The following is a 16,807-nucleotide window of genomic DNA, read 5'->3' as shown; positions in this document are numbered from 1 at the left end:
CAAACATTCATGAATCTACCGCATTTTCCTGAAAATAAGACCCAGTCTTATGTATTTTTTGCCTCCAAAAGAGGCAAAAGTCTTATTTTTGGGGGATGTCTGATTTCCCCTCCCCCCCGACATCTGCCTCGCCTCGCAGCAACGGCACCAACAGTCCTGTCCAGAAGGAGGCTGCATGGCTGCCGGCCCACTTCTGTGGTCTATCAGTGCAACAAAAGTCTCCATTTGACTTAACTCTGGTTATAAAGAAAATCCAAGTGTTTGTTGGAATGATTTAAAGAATTATATACCAATTTTTAGAAAAAAAAATTCTTTGAAAAATATAACTTGTTTATATATTTATTGAATAGTCTGTCCAAAGTTAATTTGGGATTAAGTGGCTAAAATAAATTTTTAAAAAATGATGTTTCTCATTCTCTCCCACTTTAGAAGCTACTATGATAAGGTGGAAATAATGTATGTTTTTATGTTTTTAGAAGTTGTTAGAAGTTTCAATAATAGAAAATTGTAATGAATTACAATAGTAGTTAAAGCAGCAGAAATTAAAATTAGAAGAAATAGAATGAAAAATTACAAATATCTTTTTCCTATTGCCAGAATAGTGGTATGTGTGCCAAATAGATCTCTATAGGATCTGGAAATGGGTCTTCTGAGGAAATTGGGTGGTTTCTAAATTTGATAGATAAATACAGGTAGTTCTTGCTTAACAACTATTTGTTCAGCAACTGCTCAAAGTTATGGCAGCATTGAATGAATTGTACTAATGTCTGGTTCCTGAAGTTACGATCGTTGAAACATCCCTAAAACATATGATCAATATTCGACTCCTTGGCAGTTTACTCACACTAATGATCGCAGAGACACTTCAAATCCTCTCACCTGCCTATCGTTTCCCATCTCTGAAGTAAAGGGCTAGGAGTTTCATCAGTCTCACCTAGCTGCTACTTGCCTTGACCCTCTACTTCAGACCCAGTGCTGCCACAGCCAAGGAGTGCCAACTCAAGCCCCACATGTGGCCAGTTATCCCAGGGCCAAGACCCAGCCACACTATGGCCTGCACATGATTTGAAGAACAGCAGGCACAATCTTCTCATGATGGTTGGAAGGTCTTATGAGTTTTCTGAAAGCTTTATAAACCATTGTGAGAATGGTGCGAGTGGCCTTGGGCAGAAGGCCTAGCATGGTCAGCAGCTGCCTTGCACAGGACCAGGTGTGACTTGTTAGCACCAGCAGTAAGATGGTGAAGGTGAGTATGGCAGGGCCTATAGAATGCAAGGAAATGGGAACAGCTGTTGCTTTCTGCTGTGATGTCTGGGCATGGCATGGGGCTTGAAGTGGCACTCACTGTTGGTTCTGGAGGCTCTGGGGCTGAAGTAGAGGCCCAGGGGGGGGGACTGTTACCTGAGACTGCTGAAGACCTCAGGCCTCTTCTTTGGCCCAAGCACCAAGCTATTCTATTGTGCAGGAAAGCCAAAAGGGCAGAGCTGGGGGTGGGAGATAAGCGAGTGGGATGAGAGAAAGAAGAGATGGTCCCTTACCTCACTGAGGCTCAGGCTGAAAAGGATCAAGTCAGGAATGGCTTGGATCAAGATTGGTCTTTACCTAATGATCAGTTAATGACAGCAACAAAGACTACCAATATTGCTGTCACTAAGGGATGCAGTTACCGTATATACTTGAGTATAAGCCGACTCGAGTATAAGCCGAGACCCCCAATTTCACCCCCAAAAACTGGGAAAAGTTGTTGACTCGAGTATAAGCCGATCCGCCGTTCTGCATGCCTCGGAGGCTGGATCCGCGCTCTGCAAGCCTCTGCCGCCAGGCAGGTCTCCGTTTTGTTCTGGGACTAGTTCCCTAGCCTTTTGGAGCTTTTGGTGTTCGCCCATCAGCTGTCTACGGGGAGGCAACAAAGCTGCCTCTCTAGGCTTTGAGAAAAGGCCCCTTGCACAAAAGGCAGCTTCAGGACGAGCTTCCAAAAACTCTTTCCTTCCTTAACGCCCTCCCCACCTTCCCCCAGAAAGCCATATTTCTTTTTTTTTATTGAAAATTTTTATTGAAGTTACAATATTATCCCCTCCCCAACCCACCCCAGAACCCCTCCCCCTCCCCCATATTTCTTCAATAACAAAAACATAAAAAGCTGGTTGGGATGTACTCGCTGATTTCCCCCCCCCTTTTTTTAGATGCTAAAACTAAACTCTCCCTCTGCCTTCCAACCAATATCCCTTTTTAAAATCTTACCTTGGCTCCAGATGGAAGAGTAGAGGAACTAAGCTAGTAAGGAGAGAATTTTTTTCTGCAACTTTTTACTCCTGAAGTAGTAGTAGTAGTAATAGTAGTAGTAGGAATATCCCTAAAAGTTGTGCCAGAAAATGGAGGACGCTGGGTCTTTGCAAGTTTTAGCTGTCTGTCAGACTGCCTGAAAAGGGCGGCCTTCAGGCAGCCAGGCGGACAGCTAAAGCTTGCAAAGACCCAGCGTCCTCCATTTTCTGGCATAACCTTCGGAGATTACTTTAAAAAAAAAAAAAACTTCAGAGGAAAAACAGCTGCAGAAACATTTTGTCTCCTTGCTGGCTTGGTTCATCTACTCTTCAGCCAGGAGGGAGTCCAAGGCCTAGAGAAGGAGAGCTTTGCAGCATCCCTATGGACAGCTGATGGGCAGACAGCTGATTAGCGGAGAAGGCTCTGAAAGTAGCACCAAAGCCTCGGCCGCGCACAAGTCCTCGGTAAGTTTTTTTTGTTGACTGGAGTATAAGCCGAAGTGGAATTTTTCAGCCCAAAAAGTGGGCTGAAAAATTCGGCTTATACTCAAGTATATACGGTATGTGACATTGCGCTTCATAATCACATTGGCTAGTAACAGAAATTCTGGTCCCAATTACCATCGTAACTCGAGGACTACCTGTACTAATCTTCAAGCCAACATAAATATAGCTCCTCTTTAGGATCTATAAATTCAAGAGGTCGTTCCAGAGAAAGGTAGGGGCTTCAACTGTGTTTCCTTTCTCTTGAACTCTCCATCAATTTGGACAAATGCCAGGAAAGGGCTTTAGGTCTAAAACGTAATGAGATATTATTGTATTATTGTACAATATTATTGTATGATTACATTATTCGGTTCCCCTCAGTAGGTTAGCTATGTGTTTGTAATAACTGAAATTTAGTTATACACCATAGTAAACTAAATAGGATGGCACTAAGACTTAACTACAGAACTCTACACCTAGCTTCATCAAATGACTGAAGGCTTCAAAAAGTCTAGGAAAATCATAAAGCAAAAATTATTCCAGAAGGCAACCAAGATTCAATGCCTAAAACAAACACTGGATCAAAAACAAAAGTTTAACTTAGAGTATCTAAAAGTAATCAACCACTGACTGAAGCATCTTCAGCTTCTGTTAATAGCATTGGGAAAAAGTTTAATTGAAGATTCAACTTAAAGATGATCTTATTAATCTCCAAATCAGATTAATCATCAAACTGAATCAGCTACCTTCAAATCTATTCAACAGCTTTTGCATGCCAAAGATTATTTTCTCTAAATAGAATCAATGTTTTGTGTAAAACCAAATCTAATCCATAAACCCGATAACATTTTTTTGTGAAAATACAACCACAGGCAGCACAATCTGTTAAATATAGTTAAAAAGTATAGCAATGTCATACTTCAACCCTGAGGCCAAAAGAAATGGCTGACAACATGGAAATTACATTTTTTTAAAGATGTATGATATACCCAAGTCAGAAATACAGGAAAATACAGCATAGTAGCCCATTCATAAATAATGTTACTTACCTCAGCTAAATCTTCAAAACAGCTTCCTACTAATGGATGGGGACTGCCTTCATCAGTCATTTCTACTGTATCTTCAATATGGCCTAGCAACTTCACACTAAGTTCATGAATGTCTGATACTCGGCTGAATATATTTTCTACATCCTGTAAAACAAACATATTGGTAAATAATGTATAGAAGTAGGAATTGAGATATTTAAATACTAAATACGTTGATCATGGGACATCCTACACAGAAAATAATGAAACAGCATTCCACACCATGGCCTTCATAGCCAACTTCCACTACTTATCTCATTACTCTGTACTTAGATTGCACAGACGCTCTTCCACCTTAGGCACAAGGCTCTTCATATTCTCTTCTTTAATTAGATTTGAAGAAAGTGATTTATGACAAGTCCTCACACTTAGGACTGTCGCAGTGTCCCTGCAATTACTTCTACTCATGGCAACTGCAGCATTTCAGTGGGGCAAACCGGATTCAGTCTCACTTACCAACAGAATTTTTGGGTTCAACTGTGGTCCTAAGTCAAGGACTACCTGAACCAACAGTTACAGGTGCCTTGGGGGCAATCCCAAAACAAATGGAACACTACTTGAATACTATCTTTTACCACAGCTGTTCTACTTTTATTTGCAGGTCTTTAAAATTCTGTGATTTTTTCCTATTTTTTTTTCTATTTTCCTGCCTCCAGGTACTGCAATGTCCACTAGCCAGACTTGTTTGTTTTTCTTATTAACAATTGTTAAGTCTGGAGTATAATGTGACAGGTACCTATCTGTTTGAATTCAAAAGTCCAGAGCAATTTAATTTCTTCATTTTTTATTACTTTGTCAATTTTGTGGTCCCACCAGTTACTTGCAGGTAAGTGGTAGTTCTTGCAGATATTCTAATGAACCATTGTTGCTATGCCTTTGTTTGTAGCCAGTCTACCACTTTCAGTTACCATCTTGAATAGTTTAATATTATTCACTATTTGCCTAGTTCACTGCCAAGCCTAGATTATTTATGAACAAAATAAATTCCAACACAGAGCCCTGAAGGACTCTTCTTCCTTATCTCTACCATCAAAATGTCTTTTTTTAGGGTTTTTTGGAGGCTTTTGTTTTTATTTTATAGTCTTTCTATTTTTTAACAATGGAGACAAATCCTCGTATGATAGGAAGGCTATTTAAGAGCATTTGATGATGGTTTTTATCTATTTGTATGTTCAAAATGTTTTTAATAATGTCAGTAGGATCATCTCATCCCCATTTCTGTTGAAACTCTCAAGGAATTCTAGAAGCTTGATTAGACTTTTAGAAGGTTAAACTGGTGACTATATCTTAGTTCTAGAAGAAAGTTGGCATACATAAACAACAAGGTATGTTGCATTTATGTAGGTAACCAACAGAATTTGGGGCTCGAGTGGTTATACCAATATTATAATCTTAAAGGCATATATGACCTACGCTTATTCCACCGGGACCTGAAGACTTGGCTCTTTGAGCTCTCTGACCCAGGCTGAGAATTTTAACTGGGGTTTTATTTTCAGGGATAATTTAATCTTTTAATTCTCTTTTAACTTTGTATTTTATGTTGATATGATTTTAAAATGCCCTGTAAACCGCCCTGAGTCCTTCGGGAAAGGGCGGTATATAAATCAAATAAAATCTAAAATCTAATATATATATAGCTGACTGAGGACGACTAAGGAGTCAGAAATGCATCTCAGTTTCCCTTTAATTCTTTGTTAGTAATTTACACAAATATATGAATTGTCCGGTGTGACTACTGCCTGTTTGATGGCCTTCAAGATAGGCTGAAAACAGGAAATAAAGATTTGCCCCATGTTTGGGGCCTAGCAAGGTAATCTAAATAGTTAACATTTGAAACATATCTTCCCTTGCAGAAAAAAGCTAACAGAGCAAGAGGGACCTTGTGGCTTAGAGGCAAATAACACTGCCTTGTATGCAATCAGCCCAGGTTCGAATCTCAGAAAGGTATAGCTGACTGAGGACGACTAAGGAGTCAGAAATGCATCTCAGTTTCCCTTTAATTCTTTGTTAGTAATTTACACAAATATATGAATTGTCCGGTGTGACTACTGCCTGTTTGATGGCCTTCAAGATAGGCTGAAAACAGGAAATAAAGATTTGCCCCATGTTTGGGGCCTAGCAAGGTAATCTAAATAGTTAACATTTGAAACATATCTTCCCTTGCAGAAAAAAGCTAACAGAGCGAGAGGGACCTTGTGGCTTAGAGGCAAATAACACTGCCTTGTATGCAATCAGCCCAGGTTCGAATCTCAGAAAGGTATAGCTGACTGAGGACGACTAAGGAGTCAGAAATGCATCTCAGTTTCCCTTTAATTCTTTGTTAGTAATTTACACACACACACACACACACACACACACACACACACACACACACACACATATATATATATATATATATATATATATATTATACACACACACACGCACACATATAATACAATGTAATATAATATATAGAGAGAGCAAGTGTGCACTTGATTTTAAGATACTATGCTCATTATGTTTTCTCTTAATCAAGTCCTCTAATAAAACACTTTTCCTAAATAATACTAACAATATATAAAAAATAAATTCAAGATACCTACATGACCTGAAAACAATTTTGGATTGGTAATAAAAGGTTCTCTAAAAACTTTTATTATGAGATTCAGTTCCCTTATGTATTGTCGAACTTCTGCCATGAATGACTTTACAAGATCGTAATAGGTTTGTTCTCCTGATGTGGAAGGTTCCTCATCAGATAACGTCAGGGTACTAATATCCTCTACATCTTGATGGAACATATCCATCAACACCTGTTTGAAAAAGAGGAAGATCTTAATACCATATATCAAAAAGAGAACATATTGTATTGTACAATTGAATAATAAACTGTTGGTGTGAAAATTAACATAATATATAAGTACTTGCCTGAGAATCATTGGCAGAAGGAAAATTCTTACAATCAACAATGATTCCTTACTTTAAGTAAGCTAGATATTAGATATTTCATTACAATCTCATTTGACACTTAAGAAACCAGTTAATTATACAGAATTGCGCAACAGTTAGAATCTCAAGATTCTGTTACAGAATTTCATTCAGAAATACTGATCAGTGCACCAATGTCATGAACCACCAGCTAAACAATGGAAAGTGCAAAGGAGATGTTATTTCCTTTTTAAACTGAAACCTTTTGAAAAATTGTTGGAAGACCCAGATATTAGCATGAAAGATGAAGCTAACAGAAACAAATGAGAATTCAATTTCCTATTTCTCAGAAGCCCATTCCCATGTCTAAATTCAGCTAGTGCCAAGATGACATAGCTATAAATATGACTGTATATACCTTGTCAGCACACATTGCCACTTTGATGTCCTGTTTAGTAATTTCATCATGTCTTATATTTCGTACATAGTTTCCAACTAATTTTAAAATATCTGCAGAAATGTATTCCAATACAGCTACAATGTAAACAGATACTTGATGGTCAACTTTATATCCCAGGACTTCCTGAAAGAGATAAACGTATTTTAATATTTCATTAAACCCAGACACACTTAATAAATGTATACATTTAAATATGGAAAATTATTCAACCAAAGCAAAGGGAAACATTGACAGATGCACAAATTTATTTAGTTTCCTCTAGATACTAGGGCAGACGTCCCCAACCTTTTGGGCATCAGGGACTGGTGCCATGGAGAAAGGTTTTTCCATGGACCAGAGGGAGTGTAGTTTTGAATACTACCTGCATCCCAAGGATGGAGCTTTGCTTATTTGTGTGGCCTGCTTGCTGGCATGCTGTGGACTGGTGCTGGTCCAAGGACTGGGGGTTGGGGACCCTGTACTAGAGCAATCATTGGAGCACATCATCGGGGTCAAAGGAGCAAAGGTTTACTTTTTGTTTCTGAATGTCTGTTTTTATGTTTTCATAAAATGCCATAATATTAGTCATAATTTTGGGATTTTCCTTCATTTTTGGTTTCTATACTACTTCACTTATGAAGAATCTGTATTCTAAAGCTTGCACATGTTATTTTGCAATAACAAAGTATCTATTTGAAACATTTATATGGCTGCCCAACTCAGACAATGTGACTCAAATTGGTATATAAGAGCTAATCAAACACAGTACAGACCATTAAAAACTAAATAAACCAATAAAATGGTGATCAGAACTGACATACACAATATTCACCAACTGGGTGTTTTGCTCATCCTGAAGCAAACACTCAGAGACAGATCAGATTTTAAATGACTTACTGCAAAGTCAGGCCCAACCATTTGTCAATGGAGATTGGAGTGGGGAATCATTCCAAAGAGCAGGGACTAGTACTGAGAAGACAGACCTGGTCCTACAAAGCTGATATTCAGAGTAAGTTCTCTATCTTGTAGCGTATGGGGTGAGCAGATACCCTTGGGAGCAGGTAGTCCCAAATATAACCGAGAATCTAATCCACAAACAATAACCCCATCAACCAATCAACATGTAAGGCCACAGGCTCTTTCTCGCTTAGTTAGCTGAGAAGCAAGGGAGATATGTGTTAAGTGTTTGTTAAGTATTTAGAATACCTTGCTAGGCTCAGCTAACAAAGCGAGAAAGAGCCTGTGGCCTAAGGGTTAGAACAAATGCCTAATGTGCAATCAGCCCAGGTGCGAATCTCAGAAGGGTGTGGCTGACTGATGAGAACAAATAAGTTTGAAATAGCTATATCAGTCTCCCTTTAATTCTTTGTTAGCAATCCAAAAAATTTACACAAATATGAGCTGTCACTGTGTGACTACAGCCTTTTGATGGCCTTGGGTTAGGCTGAAACAGGAAATAAGATTTGCCCCGTGTTTGGGGCCTAGCAAGGTAATCTAAATACTTAACAAACACTTCACACACACACACACACACACACACACACACAAACACACAAACTATTCATGCATTTATACTGAAAAATGTAACAACTAATTAAAATTTTCAGAATCCAAAGTGCCTAAATCTTGCATTTAGACTGGCTAAGAATACATATTACTTTTCATCCATACAGGTTGAATAGATGTAATTTAAATTATTTAATATTGCCACCCACTCCAGAAGATTCTGAGCAGCTTACAAATTCATTAAAAAGAACAGAATAAAACAGTTAAAAAACCCCTAGAACGAGAAATCATGGTGACAGTATGGAATAAGGATATTATGGGGTTCTGACCAAAAGATCACTCTTACATTAACGCCATGCCCTGGATCAGAGACAGGTTCATAATTTCACTTCTTTCAAGGAAGTATCACAGAGCTGTCAACCAGTAGAACAGGTTGCATCATGAAGGCTGCATCATTTCCCCTTCACTGGAAGTATTTAAACAGAGGATGGATAGCCATCTATCCAAAATGTTTTAATAGATCCTCCACTAAACAGGTGATTAGACTGCTTGATCTCTGAGATCACTTCCAATTCTATGGTGTTATGAAAATTATAATCCTCAGCCTTTCTCCAGAGTTATGGCAAGCTTAGGTGTTCCAAGTCTTGAAGTATCGTGTGTCACATATAACAAGGAAGAAACCCTTTTCACAACCTAAAGAAGGGCAGGGATAATGCCTGATCTTTGCTTTGCTGAAGCACCTCCAAGTTCTCCATCATCTAATTCTCATCAGAGTAATGGGAGAAACAGCATATTGACAGTCAAACTTTCTGACTGGCTACTAATGCCAATTAAAATAAGTAGATATCTTTATTAATCTTTATTAATTAAGAGTGACAGATTATTTAAACAAGATCTAGATGGACTGGAAAATAAATTCTATTTATAAGTTTTAAGAAATTGGTTTCTTTCAAAATATTATTGGTTATTTGAAAAACAAACTAATCTATTGAATTTGTAATATCTTATATATATTATGTTCGTATCACTTACCTTTAAGAGTGGATGAATTTTTTCTACTGGAAGAAATAATGGATTTCTTCGCTTTCTCTTTTCAATAGCAGATTGCGCATCAGCTATTGCCCATTTATCAATCGGATGAGGAAAACTTTTTTGGACACGATCCTTGTAACATACAGAGGAAGTACAGTTAAATATATAAACAGTAGATAGCTTTTTGTATTACCATGTCCTAAGTAACTAAAGCTAGTTTTAGGGGTGGGGGAGATTTTTTTTTTTAACTCTGTATTTCATTTCACCTACAAAACACAATGTCTTGAGCCTTGGTGGAGCAGTGGGCTAATGCCTCCTTAAGTAACACCATCTGCCTGCAATTAGTGCAGGTTCGCATCCCACCAGGCTCAAGGTTGACTCAGCCTTCCATCCTTCCGAGGTAGGTAAAATGAGGACCCAGATTGTTGGGGGCAATTAAGCTGACTTTGTAATAATGCCGCTTGGGGTGTGTGTGAAAGCCCTAATAAGCAGGCATATACATAGAATGAAGGCTACTGCTAAGCTTGTAAGCCGCCCTGAGTCTTCGGAGAAGGGCGGGATATAAATGGAATTAAAATAAAATAAAATAAATAAAATAATAAATGTATAAGTAACATGTACAGGAAATTATTCAATCCAAAAATATAATGGAATAGTCTCAAATAAATTATACACAACTGATAAGACCTGTGGTGGTGCAATGGTTAGAATGCAATGTTGCAGGCTAACTCTGCTCAAAGCCAGGTGTTTTATCCTGACCGGCTCAAGGTTGACTCAGCCTTCCATCCTGCAATGTTGCCAAAGAATGTCTTCATTCTACACTTACCTTACAAAGATACTAGGATAAGATCCTCATCCAATTATTTTAATGTACAGGTGAGCTAATGGGGAGAATACTCTTAAGATCTTTAGGATTTAAGATATTTTGAATATAAAGATATGAACAATTAAAGTCATGCTCAGAGGTGAATGGGCAGCTGCTAAAATTTTATTCAGTATATGATTTCACATATTCAAATCAGCTTACATTCTAACTGCAATTCTGCAGTAGCAGATGCCAACATACTCTAACAGGATCAAACCTAATTTTCTGCTTTGTAACATTTTATTTACTTATTATTTTTTCTATTTCTAAACCTCCCATATCCCTCATACTTGTGTCAAAGGAGTTTTCAATGTAACAGTAGAAACAAACAATGCAACATAGCAAAATTATGTCAAAATTTCATAACAACTCAATATATATTTTATACTCAAATATCCATGTTAAAAATAAATTATGGGTATTTCTTAATACAGATAGGTCTCCACTTATGATCACAATTGAGACCAGAATTATCATTAGGTCATAGCAGTCAAAAATCAAACCAGACTTGATTTTATGACAATTTTTATAACAGTTGTTAAGTGCAGTCATTGTGAGCTGTCATTAAGCAAACAGTTTTAAGTTGAGGACTACCTGTATATCAGCAAAGAGAACATCAATAATGTACAGAATTGCAAATGAACTACAAGTGGTACCTCTACATCTGAGGAACTTCTTGGCTGAGCTTGGCACAGCATATTTAGTAACTGCAGAATTAACTCCTCAACATACTGCAAAGCATCTTCTGTAGAAGATAGTTTAGGATGGACTTGCATCTGGACCTATATTCAACAAATAATTGAACTTATTAAAAACCTTAGATTCAGACCGTAAAGGAAAAAGAAGCACAAAGAACAAAAGTATCATTACAGTCAAGACAAAAGAACTGTGCATCGAAAATTTCTGGTTCAGATTTATGAACCTCTATGAACTCATTAACAGATATTTATATCTTTTATTATTTTTAAAATATGAAATAAGCTATACATAACAACATAGGTGATATATTATGAAATGTAATGTTAAACATTTATGCATTCTATAGTATATTTTTATTTTTTTTGCTGGGAGAATGGGCAATAAAATGTGATCTGAAAAGATATTGCGACAACGTTTTAAAGAGTGAGGTGGCGGGAATCCTAACTTCACCCTAACACAGAAATATTGAAAATTCAACAGGATGACCAACTTTTAAGTACCACTATGCACAAAAATGTTGTAAAGGATATCAGTATTATGCTAATGTTGAGTGAGATGAATGGTTTCTAAATTTGATGTATAAAATAAGTAAGTAAAGTTTAATTTTATTTATCTGCAGAAAGCATGATTATAATATGAAGAAACTGAAGTAATTCTAAGAATATAAAGTATTTGGAAACAGCAGTAAATCTGAATATTCATCTATACTTTCCAGACAAATACTACTGCATTAATTCATTTTCCTGTAACTTTCACCTTGATTGAAATCTATATTTTTTAAAAATACCACATTCACTCACTCAGAAAATAACATTGCTTTCAATTGTCAAGTTTCATATTTAATGTAAAAATCATGTATCTTTAGTTGTAAAGCAGAGTACAAAAAAGGCTCAACTCATATTAGCACAAATATTTATGTTCACCCATTTGATGAAAAAGATTAGTATCTGAAGCAATTAAGAAATAGAATTAGATACTGACCTAATTCAAACAATAATATGTAGAATACCCTCTTTATTTTATAAACAAAGGAGATTCAAAGGCTATTGTTTGATTGTAGAACATACTAAAGCCGGAATGTGGCTTGTTTGGTTTTGATGCTTATTAAATAAGCCATCATTAATCAACACAAAGCTTAGTATGACATTTGAGTAAACCTGGCTCAAAAACAGTAACTGTGAGAGGGACCTTGGAGTCCTATTGGACGATCACTTGACTGTGAGCCAGCAATGTGTAACAGCAGCCAAAAAAGCTAATACAATCCTGGGTTGTATAAACAGAGGCATAGAATCAAGCTCACATGAAGTATTAGTACTGCTTTATAAAACCCTAGTAAGACCACACCTGGAATACTGCAACAAATTTTGGTCACCATCATACAAAAAAGATGTTGAGACCTTGGAAAAAGTTCAGAGAAGAGCAACTAAAACGATCAAAGGCATGGAGTCTAAAACATATGAAGAACAGCTGCAGGACTTGGGTTTGGCTAGTCTAAAGAAAAGAAGAAACAGGGGTGACATGGTAGCAGTATTCCAGCAGTATTGAAGGGCTGCCACAGAGAAGAACGTGTCAAACTATTCTCCAAAGAACTAGAGGGCAAAACAAGAAACAATGGTTGAAAACTGACCAAAGAGAGAAGCAACCTGGAATTAAGGAAAAACTTCCTAACAGTGAGGACAATTAACCAGTGGAACAGCTTGCCTTCAGAAATCATGGGTGCTCCATCACTGGAGGTTTTTAAGAAGAGACTAGACAGTCACCTGTCTGAAATGGTATAGGTTCTCCTACTCGAGCAGGGGGCTGGACTAGAAGACCTCCAAGGTTACTTATTCTACTCTACTCTACTCTACTCTACTCTACTCTACTCTAATTATATTCTATTAATACACATTTTTGAATTACAACTAATTACTATTCCAGAATTATATTATAAAGCTATTTCAATAGTGTCAACATTCAATGTAACTACCATATAAATTTAAATTTATATGTAAATTTAAGATGTTAGATAATGATTATGGATTCAACATTCAGCCATAGAGGTTTTATTTGGTGGCTTGGCATGATCATTATCTCATCCCACTCGATGTCATAAGAATAATATGGAGAAAAATTTGGAGGAGGGACTGCAGTGTACCCTACATTGTAATCTTGAAGGCAGTAAAGCTAATACAAAAGAAATACAGATAGTCCTTCACTTACAACCACAACAGAGCCCAAAATTCCTGTTGCTAAGTGAAACATTTGTTAAGTGAATTTTGCTTTCTGAAACAAAATGCTAAATAAAACATAAGGAATTCAAAACTTACAGTGTTTCCTAAACTACTGTGTTTAGCTTTTTTGACATAGTGAATTTTCCCCCCAGTTTATGACAGTTGTTTGTAAAGGAAACAAAAATAAAAATTTCCTTTCGGCTGGTACAGCAAAGTTTCAACTTATGTATAGTTTAGCAGCATGTGTGGATTGCATGGACTAGCATTCAAATTGATTCCCAATAAAGCTGACATGTCAAACTGTCAGCCTGTGGGCCGGATGCATCACGCCAAAACCGCACCCACTCCATTGCTGGCAGTGGGGGAAAAGTCGCGATATGTCGCGTGATGTCACGTTTGACATGCTTTTGCAATAAAGCAATATGCTTGTTGTACATGACAGTTATTTTTCTACAATGTAACTGTCATGTACAATGCTAACTTTAATTCAGAATAACCTGGCTTAAAACCAGGCTAGCATGTGCTAATTATGAGAATTAGAATTAAACATGATGTAGGTCTGAAAGAAAAACACACATATAGAGTAAAATATATGGCTAGGCTAATAACAACATACTCATACATTCATTATACAGCATTTATTATCCATTTGATAAGATTTATATACTGCCTTTCATCATAGCATCTAAAATACCAAATAAGATTTTCAGGTGGTCTCCTATCCAAGCACTTGTTGTTGTTGTTGTTAGTTGCGAAGTCGTGTCCGACCCATCGCGACCCTATGGACAACGTTCCTCCAGGCCTTCCTGTCCTCTACCATCTTCTGGAGTCCATTTAAGCTCACGCCTACTGCTTCAGTGACTCCATCCTTCTTCTATTGCCCTCAATCTTTCCCAGCATTAAGCTCTTCTCCAGTGAGTCCTTCCTTCTCATTAGGTGGCCAAAGTATTTGAGTTTTAGCTTCAGGATCTGGCCTTCTAAAGAGCAGTCAGGGTTGCTCTCCTCTAGGACTGACCGGTTTGACCGCCTTGCAGTCCAAGGGACTCGCAGGAGTCTTCTCCAGCACTTAATTAATCCTAAATCATTTATTTTCAGCAAAATCCTTGACTCATGTGCTTTCAAATTAAAGTAAGAGAATATATAGAAATGACACTAGGAAAAGCAAAGCAGAACACTACTTTCTCATACAGTTGAAGTAGCATTTCTTTTAATATCTCAAGGCTATTTAACTTTTCCAATACACTCTCCTCTAATATGCTGACTTACTTGCACATGCTTTTATGATCAATCTTGATTTTTTTTTCAGAAAATACTCTTTATATTAATGTCTTCTTATTTATTGTGCGTCTCCATATTCTTTTAGTTTCTTCAATTTTTTACTTTTATCCCTTCCCCCCACTTCTGGTCTCTAAGTAGAAACGAGATTTAATTTATTTTGTGGCCAGCCATTGTTGGGGGCTATTTTCAACACAGTGGCATGGATTTCTACTGCAGTCTAGCACACATTTTGCAGAATGCGCATACTGATTTTCCCCAAGGCAAATTATTGCAGGTTACCCAAATCACTGAGATTTGATTATCATAATTCCCTGGTGTCTATCCAAGAAACAGTGATAGGGAATAGGTACCTTCTCCCTTGGGGAATTAGCAAATATCTCAGCTACGGTAATTACCATCAGTCATCAATCCCAGGCGCCAACTAAGGTAAAATGAGGACCCAGATTGTTGGGGGCAATTAAGCTGACTTTGTAATAATGCCGCTTGGGGTGTGTGTGAAAGCCCTAACAAGCAGGCATATACATTGAATGAAGGCTACTGCTAAGCTTGTAAGCCGCCCTGAGTCTTCAGAGAAGGGCGGGATATAAATGGAATTAAAATAATAAAAATAAAAAACTATGTAACTGTGTCTCTAATCTTCATGCGCTATCTGCACGCATTCTAACAGGGGTCTTCAAACTTGGCCCTTTTATGACTTGTGGACTTCAACTCCCAGAATTCCTCAGCCAGCAAAGCTGGCTGAGGAATTCTGGGAGTTGAAGTCCACAAGTCATAAAAGGGCCAAGTTTGAAGACCCCTGCATTATAATCTGCACGCATTCTAACCTTCACGGTCTCGTCTACAGCCTCTCTCACCTTTTTTAGGGCGGGCACAAGGAGACCCCGCCACTTGGGCGCATTCTCTTCACTGAAGAACTCGTACTGCAGCGGAGCCGCTTGCATCTTGCCTACCCCGTCCCGCCCCCTAAGGGCGGGCGGGCGGGCGGGCGGGGGGGGGAAACGACGGGAATCACTGTCGGGGCCGAGCTCGACGTTGCTGCCGGGCTTGGAGCGAAGGTCGCAGGCAGCAACCGGAACCGGAGGAGGAGAGAGGCAGCGGGAGCCGCCAAAGGCGGCAGCGGCAAAACCCAACGTCGGGGGACGGAGGCGACATCCCTTTCCCGGTCACCGCCGCCCGGCCTGGCCTCGTCTCACTCAGCGCCGCCGGGACCGGCCTGGGAACAAGACACCAGCGGACATCTTATATCTCCCGTCCTGACAGGTCTGAGACTGAAAAGGTCCGAAGGGGAAACCGACAACGAAAGGAAAATGACGGTTACTCTTGGAGAAGGGGCCGGGTCTCGACTGCAGCTTTTGAACTCTCGGCTGCTTCTTCCCTTGTCCTGATGGTTACAACCGCCGACGCATGCGCAGTTAGCGTGAAGGCTGATTGGGCATGCGCACTTCAGGTTCAATAATCCTCTTTTTTTTTTCTCCTCCCCCCCCCCCCCGAAGCGTCTTCTTTGGAAGTTGTTCGGTTTGCTTTCCCTTTTCCTCTTCCTTTGAAGTGCGGAAGTGAGACAAGTGAGCTAATCGTGACCTCTTCTCAGTCTAGGATCGGGAATCGAAAACCGAATGTTTGAGCGAAGCTTTTTTATTTATTTATTGATTGATTGATTGATGGGATTTATATCCCGCCCTATCTCCCGAAGGACTCAGGGCGGCTAACAGCAAAACATATAATAAGTACAGAAACCAAGATAGAAATAAAATTGAGAACATCTGTGCAATAAATTAAAATTTGCTTTGGAAAGGGGTGGGGAGGAAAAAAAAAATGGGACAGATCTGTCCGAGCGCCGCCTGTGGCACGGAGGACTCATGACTCCGTCGTCGGTCTCTCTACTTGAACATTCAAAACAAGACAACGCGGGATAATATTGGATTCCTTCATATAATTGGTTTGACAGTAAACGAACGTTGCGGATTCTGTTGGAATTACGGGAAGCCGGAGAGGCGTGTTTTTCCGTTCAGTTACGAAGATGTGTGGGGTTA

The 16,807-nt window shown here is 38.6% G+C and overlaps 1 protein-coding gene across 1 annotated transcript in view; it reads right to left on the bottom strand.

Moving 5' to 3' along the window:
- The window catches only part of SOS1 (SOS Ras/Rac guanine nucleotide exchange factor 1), a 56,116-nt gene extending 39,828 nt beyond the window's left edge, over nt 1-16,288 (bottom strand). The window contains exons 1-6 of the mRNA XM_083379233.1: nt 15,632-16,288; nt 11,244-11,369; nt 9,723-9,854; nt 7,164-7,328; nt 6,421-6,630; nt 3,797-3,940 (exon numbers count right to left, since the gene is read on the bottom strand). Coding sequence (XP_083235359.1) covers nt 3,797-3,940; nt 6,421-6,630; nt 7,164-7,328; nt 9,723-9,854; nt 11,244-11,369; nt 15,632-15,718 — 864 coding nt within the window. The 5' untranslated portion in view covers nt 15,719-16,288. The remainder of the gene's footprint in view (nt 1-3,796; nt 3,941-6,420; nt 6,631-7,163; nt 7,329-9,722; nt 9,855-11,243; nt 11,370-15,631) is intronic.
- Nucleotides 16,289-16,807: the final 519 nt, after the last annotated feature.

This window comes from Vipera ursinii (assembly GCF_947247035.1).
Source record: "Vipera ursinii genome assembly, chromosome: 1".
NCBI classification, from domain to species: Eukaryota; Metazoa; Chordata; class Lepidosauria; order Squamata; family Viperidae; genus Vipera; species Vipera ursinii.
This window is presented reverse-complemented; position numbering and strand designations above follow the sequence as displayed.